Consider the following 11,028-nt stretch of genomic DNA (forward strand, 5'->3'; position numbering starts at 1 on the left):
CCCCCCCCCTTGCCGAGCCTATAGGCCCCGCTTTCCGATCGTTTCGACACATCTTCAGCGATCTTTCCCCCCTTCAGAGATCCCGGGCAGCTGGCAGCGGAGGTCGGGTGGGCGGGGCCGCCGGATGGTGAACTTCCGACGCACGGACAACAATCATCTTTAAGTGATTGTATTTCGATCTGACCACTTATCGGTGGGAGATTAGTCTAGTGGTATGATTCTCGCTTCGGGTGCGAGAGGTCCCGAGTTCGATTCCCGGATCTCCCCCATACTTTTTCGATCTTTGGAGCTTGCTCATCTTGCCCGCCCGCGCACCACCGGAGCCCCTCCCGGAAGATGCGCGACGGGGCACATGTGTCTCTTTTGTGCCCAACATCTGTGTGCGTTCAGACACGCACGCGATCAATGACTTTGGCTCCCGGGCCCGGCTGAAGGCATGTCAGAAACAGGGGTTTCCTGGCGGGTATGTCCTCCAGCGGGGAAAAGTGACCCCGGATGGGCAAGGGATTGGAGCTTGATCACCCCCGATCCCGATGAAGGGATTCCCACTTTCAAGAGCAGTCAACCAGGCATACTATGCTGGACGAGGTCCGGTTCGAGTCGTGCCTCGCCTGTGAGATGTGGAAACTGCCCCGGAAGTAGGGAAGATGGGGGGGGGGGGGGGGGGCGGGAGATGGAATAGGAGACATCAGTCAGAGGAAGGGAGATTCTCCCCGAGAGGAACTGGGAAAAGAGTGGCCAACCGTTTGGGGATCCCGCGAGGAATCAAGCGGGTTTCGCGTGTCGAGGCAAGCGGCAGCCATGTTGGCGGGAAAAAAAAAACCCGCGCGCCTGCTCCTCTTGGATGCTGCCAAATCCATCAATCCGAGCAGGCGGCATGCTGGTCCTGGTTGGGGCATACTTACCGCCCTTTTGTCCTTGCCTCCGGGGTGTCCGAAATGGTCGGACCTTGGCACGACAGACGTGACTCCAAAGTTGGGGCGGACGCGACATCGGGTGTAATCTCTCGGAGATGGTTTCGCTTGGGCGATCGCGACCGCAAGATATCCGCCTGATATTTCGGGCCTCCCAGGAACAGGCCAGCACGGCATGAGAGCCACCCTCGCCGGTGAGGGAAATCGTCGGCCGCACTTTCGGCATCACTTGCCGTGAAGGGAGCCCGCTACAAAGCCTATGTGCAGGTCTTTGAAAAGCCACAATGGTCCAAGCCACGCTCTGAGACATTACGACCTCGGCTCGAGGAAGGCCACCCCAGCCAGGGCCTCCAAGTTTGCTTGAACTGCAGACACACGCACGGACGAACACACACACACACGCACACACACACACACCGACATGGGCCTTTCCCTCGCCCTGCGAAAGCAATTGTCTTCCCAAGCTGGGGATGACCAAGTTACGGCCCTCGCTCTCTCGGCATGTTCCGCCGGGGCGATGAGAGGGCAGGAAGGAGCAGGGGATTAAAGAACTGCCACCTCAGACACATTGACTGGCGAGGGGGGAGGAGGGGGCGGCGAAGGACCATGGCCCTCCACGTACAAGTCGCCTGAGTGATAGCCATGCAGAGCAAGCGCCTCTTTGGCCAAATGGGCCGTATTGCTTGAGACGGGGCCAGCTGGCCAGCCAGCCCGTAGCTCGGCGTGACATGACTCTCTCCCTGGTGATTTACCCCGAAGGGCTGGCAATCGGGTGCCATTAGATCTGGAAGGTGGGGACGATTCTCCGGCCACACGGAGGACGACAAAGAAAGTAGTGCTGACCGGGCGGGTAAGTTCGAATGCCCCGACGCCCGCGGCCATCGGAGACTAGTGCGGACGTGCAAAAGGACTTTGACGTGTCCCCCGTTGTCGCGACCTTACTTTGGACGCACCTCGGCCAGGGCCCCCTCGCGCCAAAAGGAGCCCTTGTCGACAAAGGTCGACAGCTTGTGCGGATCGATGTGGCGGCAGATCGACAGGTGCTTGGCCCTTGCCGAGCCAACACTTAGGGAGCGTTAGGGCCGCTCGAGGACCGACGGGCCGAGCGTCGCGGCCGGTGCCTCGGTTCCCACTTGGACGGGGCACTTTTGGTCATCATGTAGAGGCCAAGAGAAACATCACCGAACACGGGCCACGGGACAGCCTTGGCGGTGCGGAGAAGATTTCAGTCGATTCAGGGGGAAGCTCAATTGCCATGCACAGCGCCTTGCTGCTTCCCGATCCACAGGCACGCGTGTCCGGAAGAATCGACCCGACTGGCGTGCCCTCCAGGTGAATACTAAGTTTTTCGTACACAAAGGCTCCACTCAGCAAGAGCAATGCATCCGCCAAGGCAGGCGACGGAAAGACGAAAACCCACTCGGATCCCCCTCGACAAGCCAGGAGATGGCCAAACAAATGGCCCCGTGGGCCATCCCCGACGAACGCGCTCACTACGCTGCGGGGGCGTGAACCGATTGGCTTCCATCCATGTGGACGCGCAGGAGGTGGAACATGTCATCTGCCCCGGCGAGCAGAGGTCGAAAACACACTTGCAATCATATGAGACACTTTTCTGTCCGGCCGACTTGCCATCTCGTCAACAGGAGATCGCCTCCGGGGAGGGGGGGGGGGGGGGGGGGTTCTGCAGCATGGGGTAGAATGTTCCGAAATCGAAGGGCCGCGACCTTGGGCTCACGAAAATGAGCGAGTGTCGTATTGGGACCACTGAGAGCCGTTTGTCGCGATAGCGACTTGGGATACCTCCTCCGCGACTCGAATTCCCGCGGGAGGAGGCTCTGGGTATTAATGCGTAGCTTTCGGGATGGCCATTGGGGCCACAAGATGTGCATGCCGATGGCGCAAGGCGCCGGCCGCAGGCATTCTCGACAGGTGGGTGATGATGTGAGTTGGAGGGAGCTCACGCGGAGACAGCCGGGATACTGGGAGCGATCCGTTTGTGTAGCTTCCCACACGAAGCCTCGGCAGGGGGAGGGAGCGCCATGTGTACTTGGCGCCGCCGGCTGCCATTGGCGAGGAGGACGGTGCCAGCACTTGCAGCGCCCAAGAGTAGATCACGAATCAGATGCCCGTGGCCATCGGCCTAGCTTGTGTTCTTTGAGAGGGGTGAGCGGGCGTCATTGGCTTTCCCGCTTGCGAATGACGCATCAACTGTTTAAGGGTGAGTGGGGGAAAATGAAGTGCCCCACCGGGTAAGAGTGCCGTGATGTTGGGTTGTTGTGTCGATGAGCCCGAGCACTGGGGAATCGAGCTCCGGGGGCTGTCGGGTGACAAGGCAGACTACTAGTACCAGCTATAGTCCAAGAAAAAAGCCACGAAAGACGGGAACACATTGAGTCTCTATGACCATTCCTCAGGTAAAGTGGTCTGCGAACGCCTCCCCATTAGCTCTCTATAAGCCCTTAATGTCCACGAAAGTCATCCCTATGGGTGTCTGTTCGATTGGACTATGGTTCGCGGAACTCCAGGGCGTAGACGAGCGTTTTAAAATCAGGAGAAAGAAGAAAGAGGGGCGGAGGGCAGGCAGGAGGCGAGGGGAGTTTCAGCCTCCATGTTATAAGGATTGAAGGAGGCTTCGAACAGGGGCTCAAGACTCTACACTGACGAAACGAAAAGATAGCCCACAGTCCCCCCCCCCTCCCTGACAACCACAATCTTTCCCAACCAGTTCAATTACTCATCTCCGTGAGCAGGCGACGAAGGGCTTGCCCATACTCAGGATCAGCCAATCAGAGGCTAAAGACGAGGACAATGTGACCCAGCAGGCAAGATTCTTGCGACGAAGAACTGCAACGCCAATGGTCAGCAGCGGCTATCATCGGCCGTCTGTATCACACGATCATTGAATGGAATGTGCAAAGTCAGAAAATGTCTCACATGATCGCACTTGATTGCAAGACCATGCGCCGAGGGGCTTCCTCTATCCATCACCAACCATTGTCTTCCAGACCAAGCCATTCGTCAATCGCTTTTAACCGGGATTATGTCGGGCGATGTATGGTGGCTGGAGTTCATATCTATTTGGGCAACCAGAAATGCGCAATATCCAACTAATTCATAGCTGGAAGGCGCAAGGCCCAGGAATAAACCGAGCGAATATTCCGAAGTGCAGGGACAATCTACCAAGGATTGATGCTTGGTACATTAGCCCGGATCGTTGACCGGACCGGCGGCCCCGGGTGCTAGGTGGTGCTGATGACGAAGCGGAAAGTAACCTCCAATCCCGATGTGTGTGTGGCAGACTGGGAGCATCTCAAGGACAGCGAAATATCGAAGAGTGATACATCCCAGGGTGGGTGCCGATGTAGCCTCCGCATCGACTACCTCCATTGTGACTGGTCGCGCGCATCGCCAGGAGACTCTGGCCCGCCCTGTCCGAGGGCAAATTTGCCGGGCGGAACATGGAAAATGCGGAGCCCTGGCGAGCGTGTCTTGTGTGGCAGGCGCCCTGGTCCGGCTCCGGTGCCTGGTAGGAGATGCTCTGTCGCAAAAGGAAGCCCGGTGGGCTTCGCGAGGGCAATAGACCGCCAAAAAAAGCGAGGCCCTCCGCCAGCAGGTGTTCCCTGTCGGTGGGATCCCATTGGCTTCTTGGGTCTGGGGGGAATGAAAAGCGACTATGCCTCTCGGTGCTTGGAATCAATCACAAGCCCGAGACTGGAACACAGCCCTGTGGCATCAGCCAAGGTGGCGAGCAATCACCACAATCCCAGTTGTTTGGAAGGTCGACGCTCGATGTCGACTTTAAGGTCACCCCGGGTATCTGAAGGCGTGTGCCCCCCCCCCCCCCCCTCCGGGGGGATTAGGAGCGAGGGCCGGCTCTGGTCGGCTCGCTTGGTGTTTCGATTGGCATCCAAACCCCACAAGAACTCCCGCGAAGAGGCAAGCCGGGGCAAGAGCGGCAGGGGGCCAGGCTGGCTCGGGAAAATGAACACAAGTTCGGTGCCCTGTGGATGTTGAGATGCACGATGGTGCCAGGGCGCCCCCGACCTCATGGGCATTGATCGGCTGAAGGGTTTCCAAACACATACACAAATGCATGCCATTCTATTGGGTAAGGTGATCGATGTGTTGGCGATGACACCCTCGTCGGGATGGTGTGTACCCATAACTTGAAAGGAAGACTTTCCTGAGGACGAGGACGCTTGTCCAAGATAAGCCGACTGTGGAAAATGTCTCCCCTCTCAGGGCAGCCTCATGGACCAAAGGCGGCGTTGGAACCTCAGAGCAATCTCCGGTTACATATCGCGCCCCGCCCCTGAAAAAAAAGGCCCTTGGCTGTCTGCTCGCATGGGCCATGGGGACACCGCCCGAGACTGAATGTCTTTGAGGAAGGGAGCTCTCCTCCACTCGAAGGAACAACCGCATTGAACACTATGGTCTGGGACCATCAGGAGGGCGGCCCTAACGAACCACAGGTCAGGCATAACAACTTGCCAAGTACCCTCGTGGACTGAGTCCACGACCCTTCGAGGTTCTTCACCGGGGCGAAGATGCACGGGACCCGGGAAGCCGCGGTGCCATCATAGTGAAGAAAAACATCGAAACGCGGCAGGAGCAAAGGGATCCTCGGAAGGACATTCCATCAAACATGATAGAATTGGGGCCCCGGTGCACTTGGAATATGCGATGGAAGGTGGATGGAGACCCGGCCTTGCCCGTTTCCATGAGAGTGGCACAAGCAAATGCACAGGGATAGCCAGGACGAATGGACTCATTCTCGGCTAATTTTAAAATCAGCCCTTTTCTAACAGACACACCCTCAGGACAAGACCTTGGCCTCCCTGCTCCAATCCTGAAAGAGGGAAGTCTCTATTGCGTGGGAGCAGCGCCAGTGCGTGGAGCAAGAACGCCCTTCGGCAGAGGTGACTCCCCCTTGGTTGCGGGACTCTCTGGCAAACGAACATCAGAGCCCACCTACCCCCCTCCAGTACCGGCATCTGCCATTGACGAGGAAGGAGGGCCAAGACCAAGGACAACAGGAAAAACCATGTACAGAGGCCCTCGGGACCCGGCCCCTCCTTGGCATACTCCACAAGCAGTCACCATTGTCCCCCATAACCACCTGGCATGTCTTCCCCCCCCCCCCCCCCCCCCCCCCAACTTTGGGGTAGAGACGCTTGGCAACACAATTTGGGTACATTCATGAGCAAGCAGTATGTCCACCCGGACGCAAGCCAAAGGGATGCATGAAGAGAGGAAGACAGGAAGGGGAAAGAGGAGCCCCGGGGCTAAAAAGCAGAGTTTATTCGAGCGAGAGAGAGAGAGAGAGAGGACTGGATCTTGATCGGTTGTGGACCATATACCGGTCGGACCAGGTGCCTTCGCGAGCTCTTGAAAGTGAGGGAGCCCCGGGAAAGGGGGACAAGGCCAAAGCCCAGGCTTGCATGTGCCAGCGCCGAAGAGAGGTGCACTTAGGCAAGATCCCGGTAGTCATCCGCGACCAGGGCATACTTGTTGGCATCCTTGCAGTTGAGCTTGGTGAAGGTCTTGTAGCCGATGGAATCCTCCGGGCAGAAGACCGAGAAGGAGTAGGTGTTGTTGACCAGAGCACAAATGCCGAAGTCCTCGGCATACCGATCGACGATGCACTCAAAGGCATCCTCCAGGGCGCTGACACACTTCTTGTTGTTGCAAAGCGAGTCAAGAGAGAACCCGAGGAAATCGCCGTCCTCGCAGCTCTTGTAGGCACGGGTGAAGATCTTGTCCATGCCGATGTTGTCGCAGCCCTTCATCGGGAAGCTCTTGTTGCCGGCACTGGTAGGGTAGCGAGTCGGGCAGGAGAAGTACGAGAGATCGTCATTGGCAGCATCGGAATCGGGCTCGACCCTCTTGCAGAACTTCCGGTGCTCAATGGCATACTTGGAGCAATCCTCGAAGGCGTTCGAGGTGTTGACAGTCTTACCATCAAAGAGATTGGACTGCTCGACCATGCAAAGGCCAACCTGATGGGCACGCCGGAGGGCATAGGAAGAACAGGAGTCCTCCTCGATGGCGTCGGCGAAATCACGAAGGGCATACTCGCAGGGGTTGGAAGCGGAGTTGACCATGACACCGACCTCGTCGTTGATGGCCTGGCTAGCAACGCCCCGCTTAGCGGCAAAGCGGCTGGGCAGAGTAGCCAACTTCTTGGGGGCCTTCACGGAGCTGGCGGAGGCCACAGCCAGGATGGCGAAAAAGGCGAGCAGGAAGGTAGCCTTGAGCATCGTTGGGGAGGGCGAGAGATTGGGGGCGAAGCAGACGGGGATGAGTGCGACTGAGGACACATGGATGGACTGAAGAGGTGGAGGGGCTGTCTTTTATACTTGCGGAAAAATATGATCCTGGCAGACTGGCCTGGATCATTTACACCATAAAGCCCCAGCGAAGGGCGTCGAGGGGAGGAGGGCTGACATATTGGCTGCATAGTTGGGGCGAGAGGGGGCGAGAGGGGGAGAGAGGGGGAGAGAGGGGGGGAGAGAGAGAGAGAGAAAGAAAGAAAGGGGGGTGGGGGGGGTCCCCCACTCGGAATCAAGTAACAGGTGGGAGCATGTCCGGAGGGTAGAACAGCGATGAACGGGCTTGGGCCGAGGAAACGCGAGAACAACGCGCCTGATCGCCCCAATCCCGTCCTTTTACCCCGTTATAATGTGGCCTCATAAGAGACCTTCACCCCTGACCGATGTCTCAGATGAACACCCTGGTGTGAGGCAGCGTGGCCCTGGACAGCGAGGACGGGCGGGGGCATTTGCGTCCCCGATTCATGCAAACAAATGCGCTTGCGTGCTTGTGGACGCCTCCGCGCGCGGGGGAGGGGGAAGCAGAGAGAGAGAGAGAGAGAGAGAGAGAGAGAGAGAGAGAGAGAGAGGGAGAGAGGATGTACTCGAGCCTCTGGGGCGAGCCTTTCGAGGAGACAGAACTAGGACCTTGATGTTTGAGTCCTCGGAAGTGCCAACTCTGAACTCCAGAAAAGGCGGCGGCTCCGGAAGCGGGTGACGCACAAGGGGGGGGGGGGGATGTCTCCCCTGTGAACTCGACGCGGGGTCTAGGTCGGAGGATGGTCCGGGCCTCCAGGGGCCCGTTGGCAGCGCCGACTCGGGCGGGAACCGAGCCGGCCCCGGCCCAGGGCGGGGGCAACAGAAATCTTGAGTCGGAGGGGGTCCCTAAAAACCGATGCTGGTCCCTGGTCCTGGCTTCGCAGGATCTCCTGGCCACGCTCATCTGAGCGAACCATTATATATGCAGCTCCATGGCCCTAAACCCACGCGATGGACCAACGACTACTCCTCATGCTCGGCCACCTGTTTGGGCGAAAGGGGCATTTCGCCCATGTGTAGCTGCAAGTTCGACTTTTAAAGGCAGGATTTTTACGCAGACAAGTTCGCGGGGCCCTTACTTGGTCTGTCGGCCAGAGAGGGAGAGAGAGAGAGAGAGAGAGAGAGAGAGAGAGAGAGAGAGGGCGAGCTCGCCCCTCGGACCGCGCGGATCGATCAACCCAGCAACGCGTCCTCATCCGCGATTACACTCAATAGGGCCGTCCCCCGGCTGCCCCCCTCCCCCCCCCTCCCTCCCCGAGCCTCCCTTTCTCGCATCTGGGGGACAAGCGCCCGGTCTGAGACCTTTCTTACAGGAGTGGCCCCTCGACCTGGAGATCGAAAGGATGCTCTCGAAGTTCTCCCGGTCCCGATTGTCCCTTCCAAATCTCGCTCAACACCAATCTCCCCTCAGGAGGGGCGTGAGCGATGTTGGCGCCGGTGTCTCCTCCACGGTGAGGACAGTGGGAGGAAGAGCATCATGCTACCAGCAACCGGGCTGAGGATGCCCGCCATTGTCCAAGGGCTACTGCTCTCCAAGAGGCGCCTATGTCAGATGCTCGGACACATGCTGCTGCGCAGGACTCCGGACTAGTAGAGCCCTTCGAGAGCAGGATCCAAGGGCACCGTCTGGCGGGTAGACTGTGCTTGAATTTCGCCGGCGGCGAATCGTGGCTGGAAGCCTCTTGTAGAGGCCACAGCGGCGGATAGGATAGCGGGGCCATCGGCAGTCGGCACACCAGGGCAAGCCAATGGCAGAAGAGATCCAACGGTCCCGCAGACAAGACACCTTGGGGAAGAACAGCAAGTGGCCATGTTTTGTTTGCATCCGGCGGAGGCGTGAGCAATCCCGGGAGGGAGGGGGGGGGGAGGGGCGAGGGCAGCCAGGCCTGTATATGTGGGCCGAAAACCCTGAGAGCACGGTCGGCTACCCTCCGGGCGCCGGGTTGGAGTCAAGGAGAAACGAGGCAGCCCGTGGTGTCCTTTTCCGGAAAAGCGAGAGCAACCCCGGCAGCTGGAGCAATTTGGGATGTGGAGAGTCCATATGTGCGGGACCAAAGTGTGTGGGCTTTTTTTCCCGAGGCTACTCTCATTCTCTTTGCACCCCTCTGAGAGGTAATGCGACCAAAGGGAGGACAAAAAGGCGCGAACTCGAAGACGGTCCCCGCCGACAGGGGCCTGGCCACGGGCACTTGGGATTCGCCCTTCTCCTCGTCATCATTGTCTTGGGCGTTGGGCAAAGGCGCCTGGGAGGCTGCCAGGGGTGCGCGTACACAGACTCGGGGGGTTGTGTTGGGGTGCCCCCCCCCCCCCCTCGGCAGGTTGGCTAGATTCTAGTCCCTCAAGTGCGAGGAGCAACTTCCTTTTGGGGTTTCGCAAACGGTATCTCGCACGTACCTCCTCCCTTTCGACGCATAATGGATCGTCTCTTTGGTGGCGTCTGTATGCACGTGCGCGCGCGCGCGCATGCAGGGGGAGGGAACATGCAATACAAGCGCACTTCATGTGCATATCATTCTCCTTCCGTCTTCGAGGGGGGGGGGGGGGATAGAAAAAAGCTCTGAAGCCAGGTAACTTCTCTGACTGTGAAGGTATATCATCGCCCAGAGAACAGGATCTCTGGGCCATTGTGCCATCAAAAGTCGTCGACCGCTGCTTTCCAGCGGAGAGAGGGGGGGGAAAATATCAACAAGAAGTAGGCAGGATAATAATAAAGCAAGAAGGCAAGGTGTAAGACACGGGGGGGGGGGGGGGGGGGGGGGGGGGGGGGGAGGGAGAATGCGTATATTTGTTGATTGCATCTGAATGCATGCAAGGAGATGGGGGCACGGGGGAGAGAGGATTCCTAGAGCTTCTCCTTGGGTATGGCATCATCAAATGCATATCTGCCAGGCACAGGGGCAACAGGCAACGCATTGAGAGAAGAAGGAAGGGAGGAGGGCGGGGAAACGGAGAGAACCGTAGGAAGCCGGAAAACTGGAGGGACTCTTTCCTTTTAGTTGTTATCGGCGGGGGCAGGCTCGATGGGCTTGAGGTCGGTGGTCTTCTCGCTGTAGTCGTAGACGTGAGCAGGGACCTTGCAGTCGAACTTGGTGAAGGTCTTGTAGCCAACGGTGTCCTCCGGGCAGAAGACCGAGAAGGAGTAGGTGTTGTTGAGGAGAGCGCAAACGGAGTGAGGAGAGGCGTAGCGGTCCATGCCACACTCGTGAGCCTCCTCCATGGCGGCAATGCACTTCTTGTTGTTGCACAGGGAGTCGAGAGAGACACCGGCGAAGCCGCCGGAGATGCAGTTCTTCTCGAGCTTGGCCTCAATCTTCTCGAGGGCCAGGTTATCGCAGCCCTTCTTGGGGAAGCTCTTGTTCCCGGCGTAGGTCTGGTAGCGAGTGTAGCAGTACTCCTCGTGGAGCTCGTACTCGGCGGCATCCGAGTCGGGCTCGTGCTTCTTGCACCAGTCGCGATGCTTGATGGCAATCTCCGAGCAGTCCTCGAAGGCCTTGGAGGTGTCGACCGGCTTGCCGTCGTACTTGTCGGCAGCCCAGACAATGCAACGACCAAGCTCAACAGCGATCTCAATGGCGTCATCATCACAGCGGTCGCGCTCATTCTCGATGATGTCGGCAAACTCGGCAAGGAGGTGCTGGCAGGGGCTCGGGGCCTTGTTGACCAGGATATCAATGTTGTTGCTGGCAGGAACGGCGTTGGCGGTGCCAACGGCGGCCAGAGCGGCGAAGAGAGCGACAAAGAGGGTAGCCTTGATCATGGTG

General features: G+C 58.6%; 2 protein-coding genes and 1 non-coding gene across 3 annotated transcripts; 1 reads left to right on the forward strand and 2 right to left on the reverse strand.

Moving 5' to 3' along the window:
* The first annotated feature begins 195 nt into the window (after nt 1-195).
* H696_06158 lies at nt 196-267 on the forward strand. The gene has a single exon. It is a non-coding gene; the product is annotated as a tRNA-Pro (tRNA).
* Nucleotides 268-6,385: 6,118 nt separating this feature from the next.
* On the reverse strand, nt 6,386-7,438 carry H696_06159 (hypothetical protein; the record flags this gene model as incomplete). Its single annotated transcript, XM_009499905.1, has 1 exon — nt 6,386-7,438. Exon 1 carries the CDS (start codon nt 7,175-7,177, stop codon nt 6,386-6,388), a length of 792 nt encoding a protein of 263 aa, XP_009498180.1. The 5' UTR covers nt 7,178-7,438.
* Nucleotides 7,439-10,027: 2,589 nt separating this feature from the next.
* On the reverse strand, nt 10,028-11,024 carry H696_06160 (hypothetical protein; the record flags this gene model as incomplete). Its single annotated transcript, XM_009499906.1, has 1 exon — nt 10,028-11,024. One exon carries the CDS (start codon nt 11,022-11,024, stop codon nt 10,260-10,262), a length of 765 nt encoding a protein of 254 aa, XP_009498181.1. The 3' UTR covers nt 10,028-10,259.
* Nucleotides 11,025-11,028: the final 4 nt, after the last annotated feature.

This window comes from Fonticula alba (assembly GCF_000388065.1).
Source record: "Fonticula alba strain ATCC 38817 unplaced genomic scaffold supercont2.21, whole genome shotgun sequence".
Lineage (NCBI taxonomy): Eukaryota > Rotosphaerida > Fonticulaceae > Fonticula > Fonticula alba.